Below are 13,635 nucleotides of genomic sequence, written 5' to 3'. Positions count from 1 at the left end.
TGCCTGCACGTGGAGACGGGTCCCAAGGAGAAATGGCGGCTGAGCAGGACCGGGCGGCAGGGGCTGGGGAACAGGGAGGGGAACCCAGCCATGCCACGCCACTCAGGGGATGGCCCTGGCTTGTCCATGTGCTATCCGGAGAGCCATGCCGAGGGCTTTTCTGACCCTTGTTTTCAAGGTGCTGGTCCCTGCCAGGCTGGAGGGCAGGGCTAGGGGGGTGAGGGGGAGAGGCAGTCATGGCCTCCCCATCCCCCAACCTGCAGGCTCAGCCTCCATGCCTGCCTGGATCCAGCAGCAGGGGCTGAGGGGGAAGCTGGCCACTGTCCCTGCAGCCGGTGAGCCCCTGCCCTCGGACCCCAGCGGGGCCTGGGCCAGCGGGGCGGGCATCTCCGGGGCAGGGGCAGGGGCAGCCGGGGCCGAGATTTTTAAATCAGCAGCGGCCCAGGCGAGTACTTTTTCTCTTTCGAGTTATACATACAGGGGAGGAAAAAGGAAGGGGAAGGGAGAGGAAGGAGGAAGAGGGAGACAGAGGAGAAAGGGCAGCTGGCAGGGGGCTGGCTGGCGGGATCAGGGCCGGCCTCCGCCTCTCGCTGGCCCCCCAAGCCCGGAGGCTGGCCCTCCGCACCCGGCTAACTGTTTGCATCTCCTCACGTTGCAGATGCTGACAGCCCACTGGTGATGAAGCCAGGCCCCGCATTTTTTTCTTTTTTCTTTTTAGGAAATGTACGTTTTTCTCCCTGATGGCGGCTCCTTCTGACACGGCCCCTCCTGGCCAGACTCTGCCCTCCGTTTTAATCCACACACTAATTGTAATCCCATTAAAGCTGATATAATTTTATTAGTATTCACAGTTCATCAAGCTAGCAAGAATAACTGTTCCTGCCAAATTAGCAACAACCAAAGAGGCCAACGCTGCTGACGTTCAGAACAAACTGCCGCCCAAACCACCCAGCCTTCCAGGGTGACCGCGGTCCCCAGCGCTCACTGCAAACGCGCGGGGCTGGCCAGGGGCCTCCGGGATCTCGGGGAGGTAGCTGCCCCTGCGCCCGGCCCGGCGCCTCCTCGGACCCAGCTCCACCGGGCAAACCACGTCCCCACCCCAGAGAGGGACTGCTCGGAGGCCTGGGCCAGCTCCCGCCGCTCCGAGCCTCCGGGAGGAGTTCCCTCCCAAGCGAGGGGCGCCCGCTCGCTCCTCTGGGAGCCAATCGGCTCTGAACTCGCCTGCACCGAAATCCGGGGCGGCCGCCCTCCCCGGAGCCGCGGGCGGAGCGGGATCCCGGAGGCACTCGCTCCAACAGAAGCGCCCCTGCAAACCCATTCTCGCCCTGACACTTCCAGGCTTTTTATAGAAACGGGATTTGCTCGTCTGACACCACAGCCCCAGGAACGCGCGCCCCGCGCCCCCGCCCTCCTCCCGGGGCCACCGCCCCCCCCTCCGCCCCCGTCACAACAGCCGTGTTGTCCCCGCGGAAAGCGCCTCGCTGTCCGGCCCGGAAGGTCTCCGGCTGTGACTGCGGCCGCAGGGCGAGGCTTCCGCGGCTGCGGCTCCGCAGGGCGGGCGCAGGAGGCCAGGCCGTTCTGAGCGGCCTCGGGCTGCCCCGTGGAGAGGGCACCGGGAAGGCCACTCCGACCCGCGAGGACCCGTCTCCACGGCCGCGGGGCCGGGAGACCTCGCTCCGCGCCGGGACAGCCACCGTGGCCGGAGCCGGGAAGTGAAAGCGAAGGCTCCGGGCGAGAGCTCGGGAGAGAGGAGGGCGGGCGCCGGGTCGACCCCGGGCGCGCCCCGCGGGCCCTCTCCGCCCGGCACTGACCTGTGTGCGAGGCCATGGGCAGCGGCGACGGGAAGTACTTCCCGGGCTGGAAGTGCGCGGCGGGCTGCGCGGCGGGCCCGGCCGGGGCGAGGCGCGCGGCGGCCGCGGCGCCGCGGTGGCCCAGGCTCCCGCGCTCCGACAGCAGATGCGGCGGCGGCGCGAAGTCGCGGCCATCCATGCCGGGCCCCGGCCCCGGCCCGCCGCCGCCTCCCGGGAGCAGCGCGGCCGGGGCCCGGGGGCGACTCGGTGCGCGGGCGGCGCGCGGGCGGCGCGCAGGAGGCGGCGTCCGGGTCACCGGCGGCGGCGGCGGCGGCGGCGGCGGGGCCGGTCAGCAGGCCGGCGGGCTGGGCTCCTCGGCGGGCGGCCGTGCGCCGAGCCGGCGGCCGCCGTGCGGGTCCATAGTCTGCGGAGGGAAGCAGAGGAGACTCGGTGACTGGGGGCTCGGCCCGTTCCCCCGACCCCCCAGCCCCCTGCGGCCCCGAGCCACCGCCAGGCCCCACGGCGCGTCGCCCCACGGCACGCACGCGAGCTGGGCCACCCGCCTCCCGGGTCCCCGCGCGCACACGCACCGTCCCGGCCACGCTCGGCCCGGAGGAGCCCCGGGGAGCCCAGCGCACCCCTCGCCGCTTCCCCTTCGCGTCCCCGCGGGTCCCTGCGGCGAGGGCGCCGCGGCAAAGGGCTGCTGGCTCCGCGGGGTGATAAAACCCCAAATCTGCGAAGCCATCACGCGCGCACACACTCACACACACTCGCGCGCACACCCTCTCCCCTCCCCCGCCGCCCAGAGGCGTCTCCGTGGAAGGACGGGGTCGCTCGCGGCCCCCTCTCCCCTCCCGGCGAGGCCCAGCTCCCCTGCACGCCCCTAGCCGAGTAACCGTGCTAATTAAGCGAGTAATTTTATTGATTGTAACTCAGGAGTTTTTTTTATAACCTTCCGTTTCTCCCCTTTCCCATCCCCCCATGCGTTTTCCAGTTCGTTCTTTTGAACTCACCGCCCCCTCCCCCCGCTCCGACCGGACCAGGCCCCGAGCCAGGACCCCGGGCCAGCTCCCTCCAGCCCCGGCTTGGCGTCCGCCGCCCGCGTCTCCGGGGCCGCCACGCCGCAGTGCCCGGCCCGCGGTCCCCGAGCCCCGAGCTTCCTGGCGAGGCCAGAACAATCACCCCGCCCCCCATCCGATCCGCCCAGGGTCTTCCTCTGCGGGTTGGGGGCTTTGGGTGGAGGGAACGCGTTGAGCGTCAGAAATTATTCCCTCTCTCCACGCCCCGAAGCAGCCACGGGGGTCCCCCCTTCAGCACCCGCTCTTTGGCCTTAGGGAGCGGCCCGCCGGGCGGCCCGTGGACCTGGGGTCTGCCGCGCCCAGCTCGGCCCTCGGAGACTCAGTGGGGCTCAGGGCAGCGTTCGCCCCCGCCGGGGTCCCAGCAGACCCCGGGCTTCCGTCGTTCGCCCCCATCGCCGGGCAGGGCCTCGTACAAATGCCCCCACCTCCCTCCTCTCTGGCCCCCTCCCTAAGCGGAGAGTCCACGCCGAGGCTACACGGGGGACAATTTCAGACGCTGAGCGCGGAGCCAACCGGCCGACGCTGCGCCCACGTGGGCTTCTCAAAGCGGGCGCGGTTCCCCGTCCGAGTCCGCGTTGTTTCCTATTTCCTATCACCGCCAACAAAAGGGAGGCGGACCGGGCAGTGGTCTGCGTGGTGAGCTCTGCAGAAAACCTGTGCTGTCTGTTGCTGTCCCAGCGTCACAACAAAGCGATGAAGACGTTCCCTGTGTCGCGAATGCCATTTTAAATCGCAACATGGAATGCTGCGGGAGCTACCACGTCTTATTTGCTGGCTATTATTGTGCCTGATTTAATCTATAACCGAAAACATAATGTATTAAGTGGATACATATTTGCTCAGCTGATAAGCTTCTTTAATATTTATTTGGGGAGCCTCTGCCCCACACACAGAGTCCTCCTTGTCTCTCAAGTTCATACAAAGGGGTTTGGGGCGCCCTCTCCTCCGGGATCGCCGGCTCTGTCCCCGGGTCTAACAAATCACTCGGCGCGCCGTCTCTCGGGCCTGCGCCGCGCGCGCCAGGCCGCCAGGGCCTCCGCGAGGCGGGAGCAGGGGGCGCGGGCGGGACAAAGGGAAAGAAAGAGGGGAGGGAGGTCGGGAACCGCGGCTTCAAAGGCGCCGCGGGCCGGAGGGGCGGCGTGCCCGGGGGCCGAGTGCGCGCCACGCTTTTGTTTTGTGAGATTTCTCCGTTTCCAATAAAAAATTTTCAAAATTGTCCGGAGCGCGCGAGCTGCTCCGATTCTCGGGACGCGGGCTCCGCTGCCAGCGGCAATTTTAACACCCACGTCCCGCGGGCGGATCGCGGCGGCGCGGCCCTTCCTCGCCAGCCCGCCGGAGTCCCACGCAAACGGGGGTGAGTTACTGCGGCCCCTCCTGCCGCGGCGAGGCCGGCCCGGCTGCAGCGGGCTTTTCTTTGTGTCCTTTGCTCCCGGGGAGACGCTGCGCCGCGCCTCCCCGCCCGCCAGCGCGCGGCTCCGGAGGCCTGCGGAACCCGAGCGGGGCAGGGAGCGGGCGGGGCGCGCGGCCGCGGAGGCCTGGGCCTGGAGCCCCGGAGCAGCCACCCGCGGGTCCCAGGGTCCGAGTCCCCCACCCCCCTCCCCCTACCCCAGGAGGCCGCCGCACAGGACGGAGACGCGGGCCCAGCTAAACGGAGCACCGGCAGGGCCCCGCCGCCCGAGATCCGCTGACGAGGGCATTTTGTAAGAACCGAATCTCGGAACCCGGTGGCGGGGCGAGGTCTCCGTCCCTTCTTCTCGCGGCTCGCGCGGCCCAGGATGTGGGATCCCTTAGGTTTGCTTTGCTTTTAACTTGCTCCTCTCAAAACCCGCCCTCGCTTCAGCCTCCGCGAGGACCAGGACCCCTTTCGGTCTGGCTCCCCCGGCGCCATCCGCGGGGCCTGCAGGCTGGGCTGCGGCCGGGCGCGCACGGGAGGCCGGGCGCCGCCGAAGAACCCGCTCCCTGCGAAACGGCCGCCCCCCACCGGTTTTCCGGGAGACGGTCCGCGCTGCACCGCCGCGCTCCAGGGCGCAGCGGCCGGCAGACCCCGCCTCGCAGGCCGTGGCCCAAGCCCCTCTCGCTGCCCGGATCGCGCGCGGCGAAAATGACCCCGCAGCGCTGGCCTTGCTCAGCTCCCTCCTCCATCCTCACCGCCCCCCCCCCCCCAATGAATTAGGCTCTGGAAACCGAAACCCGGAAATCTCGCCATTATCCATCCTCGCCCCGCACCAAGCCGCAAAGCCCCCTCTGGTCAGCGGCCTGGGCCACCACCAGCCGGCCGGTTCCCTGAACCACGGAGCGACCGGGCGGGGCCGAACGGGTCTGCTCTGGGGAGGGGAACGGGGGAGGGGGGCAAGCAATCGGGGTTCGCTGGTGGTGCCACCGGAGCCGGCGCGCGTTGGCGGCGTCCGGGTCCCCTCGGCGACGGTCAGCCCGCAGCCGCCCGCGCGGTTCGCGTGGGACGCAGCCAGCCTGACGGTCCCTGTCCTGTCGCGATTATTTATTTTTAATGCTGGGTGTCGATCGAGACAACAAGCGCTCAGAGCAAAGCAAGGACGCGTTACGGGGTGGGGGTGGGGGGTTAAAACCGATCGATAAAATTTTTCAGAGGAAAAAAAATCGCTCTTATAGATTGTCCATCTTAAAAAAAAAAAAAAACCCTCGACATTCTAACGGATTTTTTAAAAGGGAGGAGATAATATATTTCTTCACAGCACAACCCTGATTCTCTCTTGCTTAAAAATGTAAATCCCCAAAGCCAAAATAAAAAAAAAATAAAACAATAACAAAAACACCAAAAAAATGAAAGCAATTTCAGTTACTTACTGGAGGCTGTGTCCTGGATACAATTGAATGCAATACAATGAACCCAGTAAATGTGACTTTGTTTTGTATTCCTATTGGTATTTTCAATGTGCTGACTTGCACTGTAAATGCAGCGCTTCCACCACGACTCTAGCGAGCCCATCCAGAGCGGCTCTCAACCCCGCAGCCCGGCGCGGCCAGCCACAGGCCCTGCATACTAATAAGCTCGTGCCACTCAGCCCCGAGCAGCCCGCGCGCTGATTGGCCGCGCGGCCCTCCGCGGCCGGGAGCTCGTGCCACTCATTCCGCGTAAACAGGCCTCCCAATAGGCTGGCGCCGGGCCAGGGAGCTGCCAATCAGGGAGCAGCAGGGCTACTACCGAGCCCGTTGGCGCTTAATTCAAGCCGGGCGACTGCGCAGCTCCCTCTGCGCAGATCGTTGCTGCTGAATGGGAATGTGGTGGCGCGGGCGGGAGAGGGAGCAGGGGCGAGTGGGAGCGCGTGTCCGCGCGGGGGCGGGGGGGAAGAAGAGGGGGGTTGTTTTTTTGTGGGGTGTGTGTGTGTGTGTGTGTGTGTGTGTGTGTGTGTTTTAATGTAATCAGTAGGTCTAACGTTTGGCTTCTGGTGCACAGAGTCCAGGAGAAGAAAGAGCAACACCCTTTAAAGCAAATGCTTTTTTTATACCTGGGATCCGTTTGGCAGGTGGCTGATCAAGGCACGGGTAGGCCCCAACTCCAAGCACAGAGGATTCCTCGGGATGCCCGGCCCTCCCACCACTCAGAGACCTCCGCCTGCTCGGACACACATACCCGCATCCCTGCGGCCTGGGGAGCAGGAACTCCACAGCCGCCTACCTGGTCTACGCCTCCCCCGCCTCAGGAAGCAGACCCCAGGGGGAGAGTCCTGTCGTCTATCTGCGGACCCTCCGTTTTTATCTCTCTCGACTTCACTTTGCAACTGAGCACCGACCAAAATGTAAATCGAGGATTTATGGCCAAGACAAAGATTGCCCTTTTTTCATCTGCAACTAGATTTAGAAAAATATGTCCACCTTGATATGCGCGGAGTGAGAACCCTGCATGGTATTCTCTCTGCCACTCTCCTGAAATTCTGCTAAATTATCGCGCCAGTTAAAAAAGAGCCACTGAACCGTTATCTTCATGGTAATCACATGCAACCCACTTTTAAAAAATTCTCCAACAACAACAACAAAAACCCCACAAAAAATAAAATAAAAATATTCTCCAACGAAATGCTATTTATTCTTGGGAGTCAAGGTGATGTCTGAGTGGCGATGGACACATTATTTTTACTCCTCTTTCTACATGTGAATCTCTGCCTCCCCCTCTGGAGGACAAAAAAAAAAAAGCATATTTAACCTAGATGCCAGCCAACATAATAGGCACACGCGTTAGAAATTCTCCACCGACTCACTCCGGTGGGGACACGAAGGGGTTAAGCCAAGGCCTTCTGTTGTCTCCTTCCTATCCCGGCTCCCCCGCCCGCTCCCGGGGGATCGCGGGGATTGGTTGGCACTCCGCCAGCAGGCTGTCAATCACCGAGTGTAAACAAGGCGCTGATTGGCTGTTGTCCAGTCGGCACAAGGCCTCCTGAAAAAAGCAATTACTGGCTCCGCGGTTTCAAGGCGGCCCAAGGCCGCTGGATGAAAGGAGATAAGCTGGGGACCGTTTCCAGGACCCCCGCGGGCCGACCCGGCGGCCCGGGAGCCAAGGTGCGGGGAGAGCCCTCGGATCAAAGGGACCCGGAGGAGAGGGGAAGCGGGCGCTCGGCCCGGCCGGCCTTCGCCCGCGGGCGTTTCTGACTTGGGGGGCGGGGGGCTTGGGCCGCGGGGGGGGCTCCGGAGAGCCCGGGGCTGGCAGGTAAGCGCCAGGGCTCCGCGGGCCAGGCCTGGGCGCAGGACCAGCAGCGCGGACTGCAGTCCCGGCTCCGGCGACGTCCCGACCTGGCCGCGGGGACCGTGCCCCGCGTGGCGGGAGCCGCTGGCCTGTCCCGAGCGCTGCGCCTTCCGCAGCGACCCCGGCGGCCGCGGGAGGAGAGGCGGCGCATCCACCCCTGAAGCGCCGGAGATGCGATTAGCGCGGCTATTCATTAGGCCGGGCGATTGGATTAGGTCCCGGTGCGGTGCGGGCCGGGCCGGCCGGGGTTGGTGCGGGGGCTGGGCGCGGCCGCCGGGCTCGGCCGGGACCTCCAGAGGGTGAAGCTGCCGGGCGGGTGAGTGTGCGGAGACGGATCTCCCGGGTCCCGACCCCGCGGCTACGGAGGAGCTGGCCCGCTTCCCGCGCACCCCGAGGCAGCAGCCCGGCCCGGCTCCGGAGAAATCGCGCCGCACGCCGCGGCCTCCCGCTGCCTCCCGGCTCCGGGGCCTGGCGCGACGAGGCTGCCCGGTCCGCGCGCCCCGGGCCCCGCCAGCTTCCCGCAGTCCCCGGAGGCCCGGCCCCGCAGGGTGCCTCTCGCCGATGGCGCTTCCTACTCTTCCTTGGAAGCGAGTTCTCCAATGAGCTTGTTTTCCGGCCTAGGAACCTTATTTTTTGTTTTCAAATTCCATTTGCAATTTTTTTTTAATATAAGAAAAGAGAAACGTTCTCCATCCCAGAGAAAGAACACCCTAGCGACCTGCGGGGTCCTGCAGGTGCTCCCCGCAGCGACCTGGCAGCCCTGCAGCGGGGCTGGGAGCTCCAGCCTCGGCCCTGCCGTGGGGGAGGGGCGGGGTCCTCCAGCCCCCACTCTACCAGTGTGTGGGGGTGTGGCGCCGTTCCGGTAAGCCCCACCCCAGGACCCCAAATCCTGCCCCAACACCCCCCCCCCAGAAGGTTGCTAGAGGGTCCTGGAGCCTGGCTGATGGCCCACCCCCGCCTCCTCAGGAGATGGGGCTGCAGAGGACGTCAGGGGTCAGGCTGTCCTTCCCCCCACATCAGCTCTGCTGCTGGCATCCCTTGCCTGATTCCTGATTTAGGGGTGAGAACTGGCTCCCAGAAACCCTGGGTCCTGGCCCCTGACCTCCTGCCTGGCATCAGAGAGAAGCTGCTGCGAGGGGTGGGCCTGGCGGCCAGGGGGTGCATGGGTCTGGCCAGGCCACAGCTCCCTGCCTGCGGCCTCCTCTCCCTTCTCCCCCAGCGTCACTCACAGCGGATCTAGCGGGCCTTTTTTTTTTTTTTAAGTGCTGTTTCAAAACAGTTGTTACAGCAATAGCTGCCGACGGGCCTGCTGGATGCGCCGGGGCTGGCAGCTGCCCAGGCGGGCGGCGCTCGGCAGCTCCCGTGTTCCCCGCGAAGACGGGAAGCAGGCGGCCGCGGGCATGTCTGGCTGAGCACACCGCCCGCCCCAGGAAACCTCCGGCCGCCTCTTACTCTCCCTGCTGTCCTGAGCGGACAAACGTTTTTAATTTCTGAGAAACACGGTGTGGGGAGCTGCAGGCTCTCCTTCCACGGGGAAGGGAGAGGCCGAGGAGACAGGGGCTGACCGAGCGGGGCTGTCCAGGGCTCTGCAATCCCATCGCCTGGGGTTGCACAAGTGGATGGGCTCCCCTCAGGCCAGCCCGGCGCAGGGCCAGCCTGGAATGCAGCCAGGGGCGCTCTCCCACCCCCACGGCCCCCGCACACCCACCCCTGGTCTGAGAAGACAACGGATGCCTGTGCAGCCAACTGTGCCCTGACACCCGGGTACGCACACGTATGATACTCGCGTGCAGTCTCATTTGTGAGCACACATCAAACATGCATGCACATGCTCAAACACGTGCACAACACATACATGCACACCCGGCCACACACCAGCTCTCCGGAGAACCTGCCTTTCCGTGCACAGCCTGGGGGCCCTTGTCCCCCCTGGACCTCTCCCCAGCCCTGGAGCCCACACCCTGTGCCCTGAAAGTGGCGGCAGATCGAGGTGCCTCTGCTCCTGCCACCTGGAACCCTGAAATAATCAGTGTTTCACTCACACGAGGAGGGGGTGTCAGGCGGGTTACATAAAATCGTGAATTAGTCACCGCTCCAACCACACGCCCTGCTTGGGCCCAGAGCTGCCCGGAGCTGGGCCCAGACGGTGTGCGCTGTCTCCATTGTTCCCTGGGCCATTAGTCAATGGGCAAATTAGAAACAATTTCTTGACAAAAATCGACTCTTAATTCCTCCCATCAGAGCTCGGGGCCGAGACCCAGAGGCCAGGGCCAGGTGGGCTGGCTGAGGCTCTACACCGTGGTGTGCACTTGCCCAGCGGGTAGGGAACGTGTGGGACAGGGAAAGGGTGGCCTGAGGGGCTGGAGGGTTCACAGCACCCCCACCCGCCCTCAGCCTCCCCCCCCCCAGGCATGTGGCTGCCCACGGTCAGCTCCGTCCCCACGGCCAGCACACCAGTTGGGGTTTGCATCCTTCCTCTGGAGTAAGAAGGTGGAAAAAAGAACCAAATGTCCCCAGAACCACCCGGGGAGGCCGGCCTCAGCCCACTGCAGCCTCCAGGAGGCAGGGCTGCCCCCTCCCCCGCCCCCCCCCCACTCTCTGAATGAGTTCTTCTGCCCCAGATGTGGGGGTGGCTTCTTTCATCTGGGCCTTCCCTAGTGCCCCCGAGGAACTGGGTTGGGGAGGGGGGAGGTCAGACTCGCCAGTCCCAGCCTCCCCCCTCCCCCACCCCCCTCCCCCAGGTGCTGCCTGGGACCTGGCTAGCCTGGCGGGTAGCCTTCTCTTGACCACGTCTCTGTCTTGGGGGCTTGAGCTTTGCTGGGAGGAGGCCTATTTTGGAGGGGAGAGGACGGTGGCGATCTCTCAGACCCCACCCCACCCCCCCAGGGGCAGGGGACCGCCCCCACCAAACCAGCCTGCCGTTCTAGCCCCTCCGCCATTAGCAAGTCCACCGAGGGCTCAGGTGTCCGGGAGGGCGGGCAGCTCCCAGGCCCAGGATTGGAGGAAGCAGCATGGTCAGGAGCCGGCCAGGCCACATCCCCCAGCATGGCCGGGCCCTGGGCCCTGGGCTGGGTCCCTCCTCCACAGCCTGGCTCAGGCCTGAGCCAGGGGCCTGCAGGCCGGCGCAGCTGCTCCCCTCGCTGCAGGCCGTGGCGGCTCGAGGAGACTTGGGGATGTGGCTGTAAGTTTTAAAAGGCAACCAGGTCCGCCGGGGGAGGGACACTTTGAAGTCAGACGAACAGTGGGGTTCCCTCCGAACAGTGGGGTTCCCTCTGTCCTAAGGGGCTTTCATGCCTTCATTCCCTGGTTGCTGGTTTGTCCAACCAGGTCAGGAGGCGGCCCCGCCCCCACGGCCGGGGAAGGTGCCTGTTAAACACGGAGCAGTAATTTGAGGCTAAATGCAAGGCGGCTGCTCACAGGGGAAGGAGGATTCAGGTGCCGCTGTGTGAGGTTATCAAACCAGAGGCCCATTGGGGTTCGATGGACGAGATTTTCCTAAACGGGCAGGAGTGTCCCAGGCCAGCTTCTCCCTCTTTATCAGCGACCGTGTGATTGTCATTATTGTGAAAGGGATATGGGGGTGGGGAGAGGCCTGGAACCCCCGGGGGTGAGGGAAGTCTCCAGGCCCTCGTCCCATCTTGGCTGGAGGAAGGCCGGGGACCCCCAGGGACATCTGGGAAGGAATGGGGGGGGGTGGCCTGCCCAGTCTGGGTGGAGGAGGCAAGGAAGCCTGTTCTCTGGGGAGCTATGCCCACCCTCTGAGGCAGACACGGGGGGGGTCCCCTGGCAGAGGGCGACCCACACTGGGCCTCGTTGTCCTGCCCCTGAGGAAGGGCCCCAGGGCCTGCCTGTAGGACTAGGGCAGGTGGCTTAGTGGCTGGAATGGCCCCGCTTGGCAACAAAAGCTCCAGTGGGGCCTCACAAGGGGCTGGTTGCCCGGTGCTGCCAGGCACCGCCCGCCCTGAGCCTGGCTCCCGTTCCCCCAAGGACACCTGCCCCCCGCAGCCGCCGCAGCCCAGCCGCCGGAAAGTGCCGAGTAAGCAGTGGCTGCGCCGCTCCAGGGCTGTGTTTGGGTGTGTTTACACGTGTCACTGTCAGGGTGCGTCTGGACGTGGCCTCTGGGGGGCCGACGGCCGGGCCCGGTCTCACACTGAGGGGCGGCTGGGGAGAGTGAAGGCTGGATGGCAGGGTCTCCTCCAAGGAAACCCAGGTGGTCCGGGCCAGGAGGCGCTAAGGGACAGGACTGGGACCTGGCCGACCCCCCCCACCGCCCCATCACCACCACACACGCCCAACAGGGTCCCCTGAGCACCAGGTACAGAGCTCCAGAGGTGCAGGACGGGGGCGGGGGGGCTGCACCTGCCCTTGCTCCCGCCTGGAGGGGGCGGTGGGGGGGAGGAACCTGGCGGCCAGCTTCCCGTGGATTTCCTCCTGTTCCCAGACTTGGCAAAGCCCCAGCTGCCGGCTGCCCCGCCCGCCGCGGCCCCAGCAGAGGGCCCCAGAGGGCAGGGCGCTGCCCATTCAGACTTCTCCTGACACAAAGCAGGAGGCCTGGGTGGCACACACCTGGCCTCCCCTCCTGCCTGGGGAGTCGCTGGCCCAGCTCCCTGAGCACGGCACAGACCCAGCTCCCCCCCTCCCCCCCTGCAACCTCCCAGGCCTCTCCCCACTGCCCCGCCTGCAGCCCCGAGAACTTTCCTCCTGCGGCAGCCACCCAGCCGGCCTGCGGGAGGGAGAACCAGGCCTCACCGCGGCTGGGCGGGCTCCAGGCCGGCCTTGCTCACCTCCCTCCTGTTTGGGGTGGTGAATCCGTGGCCTGGTTCCCTGCGGCACAGAGACTCCAATGACTCCCATCCACATGCCCCCGGAGCAGCAAAGCCCTCCACCAGGGCCGGCGGGCGCAGCCGGAGGACCACCCTTGGCCTGGCCACCGGGTCCTTTGTTGATAGGACAGTCAATGGTCTAATTAAAAGTCACTCAGCAGGTCCGCAGAAACACACCGTCCACCTCCACCCCCCCCCCCCCAGGCTGCGGCCATAACCCCCTAAGGGGGGGCGGGGTCCAGGGAAGTGTCCCAAAGACACTCCCCAGAAACTCCCGCTTCCCACGGCCCCAGCAGGACGGCCAGGAGCCTGTGGGGGCCCAGTTCCGAGGACGCGTGCCCAGGGCCTGCGGGAGCTCGGTCGGCTGGGCCGGGTGGGCCACTGGCCGCCCTAGGCCGGGCCCCTCTCACGTGCGAACGCCAGCCCAGCTAGCCGCTGCCCCACTCGCCACCCCATCCCACCCCATCCCCACCCCATCTCCGAGAGCAGGGGCGCCGCGCAAGCCAGGGGCTGTCCTTTCTCCAGACCTGACTGTGTTGGGTTTGATTTGTATTTTTAATGGCAGGCGTTTGCCATGCAAACGGCCTCCGAGGGCGGGAGGAGGGGGATCAAAGCCCCCGCGTCCAGGCCAGAAACAAAGGCCTTAGGGAGACGGAGCCACGCGGTGGGCGGCGGGCGCGCCCCCAAACCCGCGTTGGGAGAAGCGCGCGCAGCACCTACCGGGGCGGCTTCGCGGCGGCTCCCTCCGTTCCGGCGGCGGGTTCCCCAGCGGCCGCCCGACCCGCGCCGGGCCCGCCCTGCGCCCTAGAACAGGGAGGCGGCCGGAGGCGCCACAATCGCAAATTTATGGCCTGGGTGAGGCGCTTCCCTGTCCACGCGGGCCCGGTGACACGAAACAAAACGGATGGGAGCGGAGCGAACTCTCATCTGCGCTCCACGCCGGCCCCGCGCGTCTGCGGGGCGGCCCGGGACCGAGCGGCCGGGGGACGGAGGTGTGGTTGCCGCGAGCCGCACGCGGAGGCTTCCTCCCGGATTCGGGCTCCGGGCCGCGGGCTGGGGAGGGACGCGACCCTCGCCCGGGTCCCGCCCTCCGCGACCCGCCAACTCCCCGCCGCATCCCGGGCAGCAGCGAGGCCGCTCTCCACGCGCCCCGGCCGGCCCTGCGGGGCCGGGAGCTCCGCACCCCAGTCCCACCCTCCGGAGGGCCCGGGCCCGACTGGGGCTCC

At 66.1% G+C, this 13,635-nt stretch overlaps 1 protein-coding gene across 6 annotated transcripts in view; it reads right to left on the bottom strand.

The window, feature by feature from the left end:
• Positions 1-13,333, bottom strand: part of BAHCC1 (BAH domain and coiled-coil containing 1) — a 55,914-nt gene extending 42,581 nt beyond the window's left edge. The window contains exons 1-2 of one of the 6 annotated variants that reach the window (XM_059671510.1): positions 13,130-13,333; positions 1,812-2,214 (exon numbers count right to left, since the gene is read on the bottom strand). In XM_059671510.1, coding sequence (XP_059527493.1) covers positions 1,812-1,989 — 178 coding nt within the window. In that variant the 5' untranslated portion in view covers positions 1,990-2,214; positions 13,130-13,333. Of the gene's footprint in view, positions 1-1,811; positions 2,215-2,380; positions 2,679-2,803; positions 3,688-5,692; positions 5,834-13,129 lie in introns of those variants that run through there. The other 5 variants (XM_059671508.1, XM_059671509.1, XM_059671507.1 and 2 more) reach the window with 5 other exon arrangements.
• Positions 13,334-13,635: the final 302 nt, after the last annotated feature.

The sequence above is a fragment of the Myotis daubentonii genome, chromosome 16, assembly GCF_963259705.1.
Source record: "Myotis daubentonii chromosome 16, mMyoDau2.1, whole genome shotgun sequence".
Classification (NCBI taxonomy): Eukaryota; Metazoa; Chordata; class Mammalia; order Chiroptera; family Vespertilionidae; genus Myotis; species Myotis daubentonii.
This window is presented reverse-complemented; position numbering and strand designations above follow the sequence as displayed.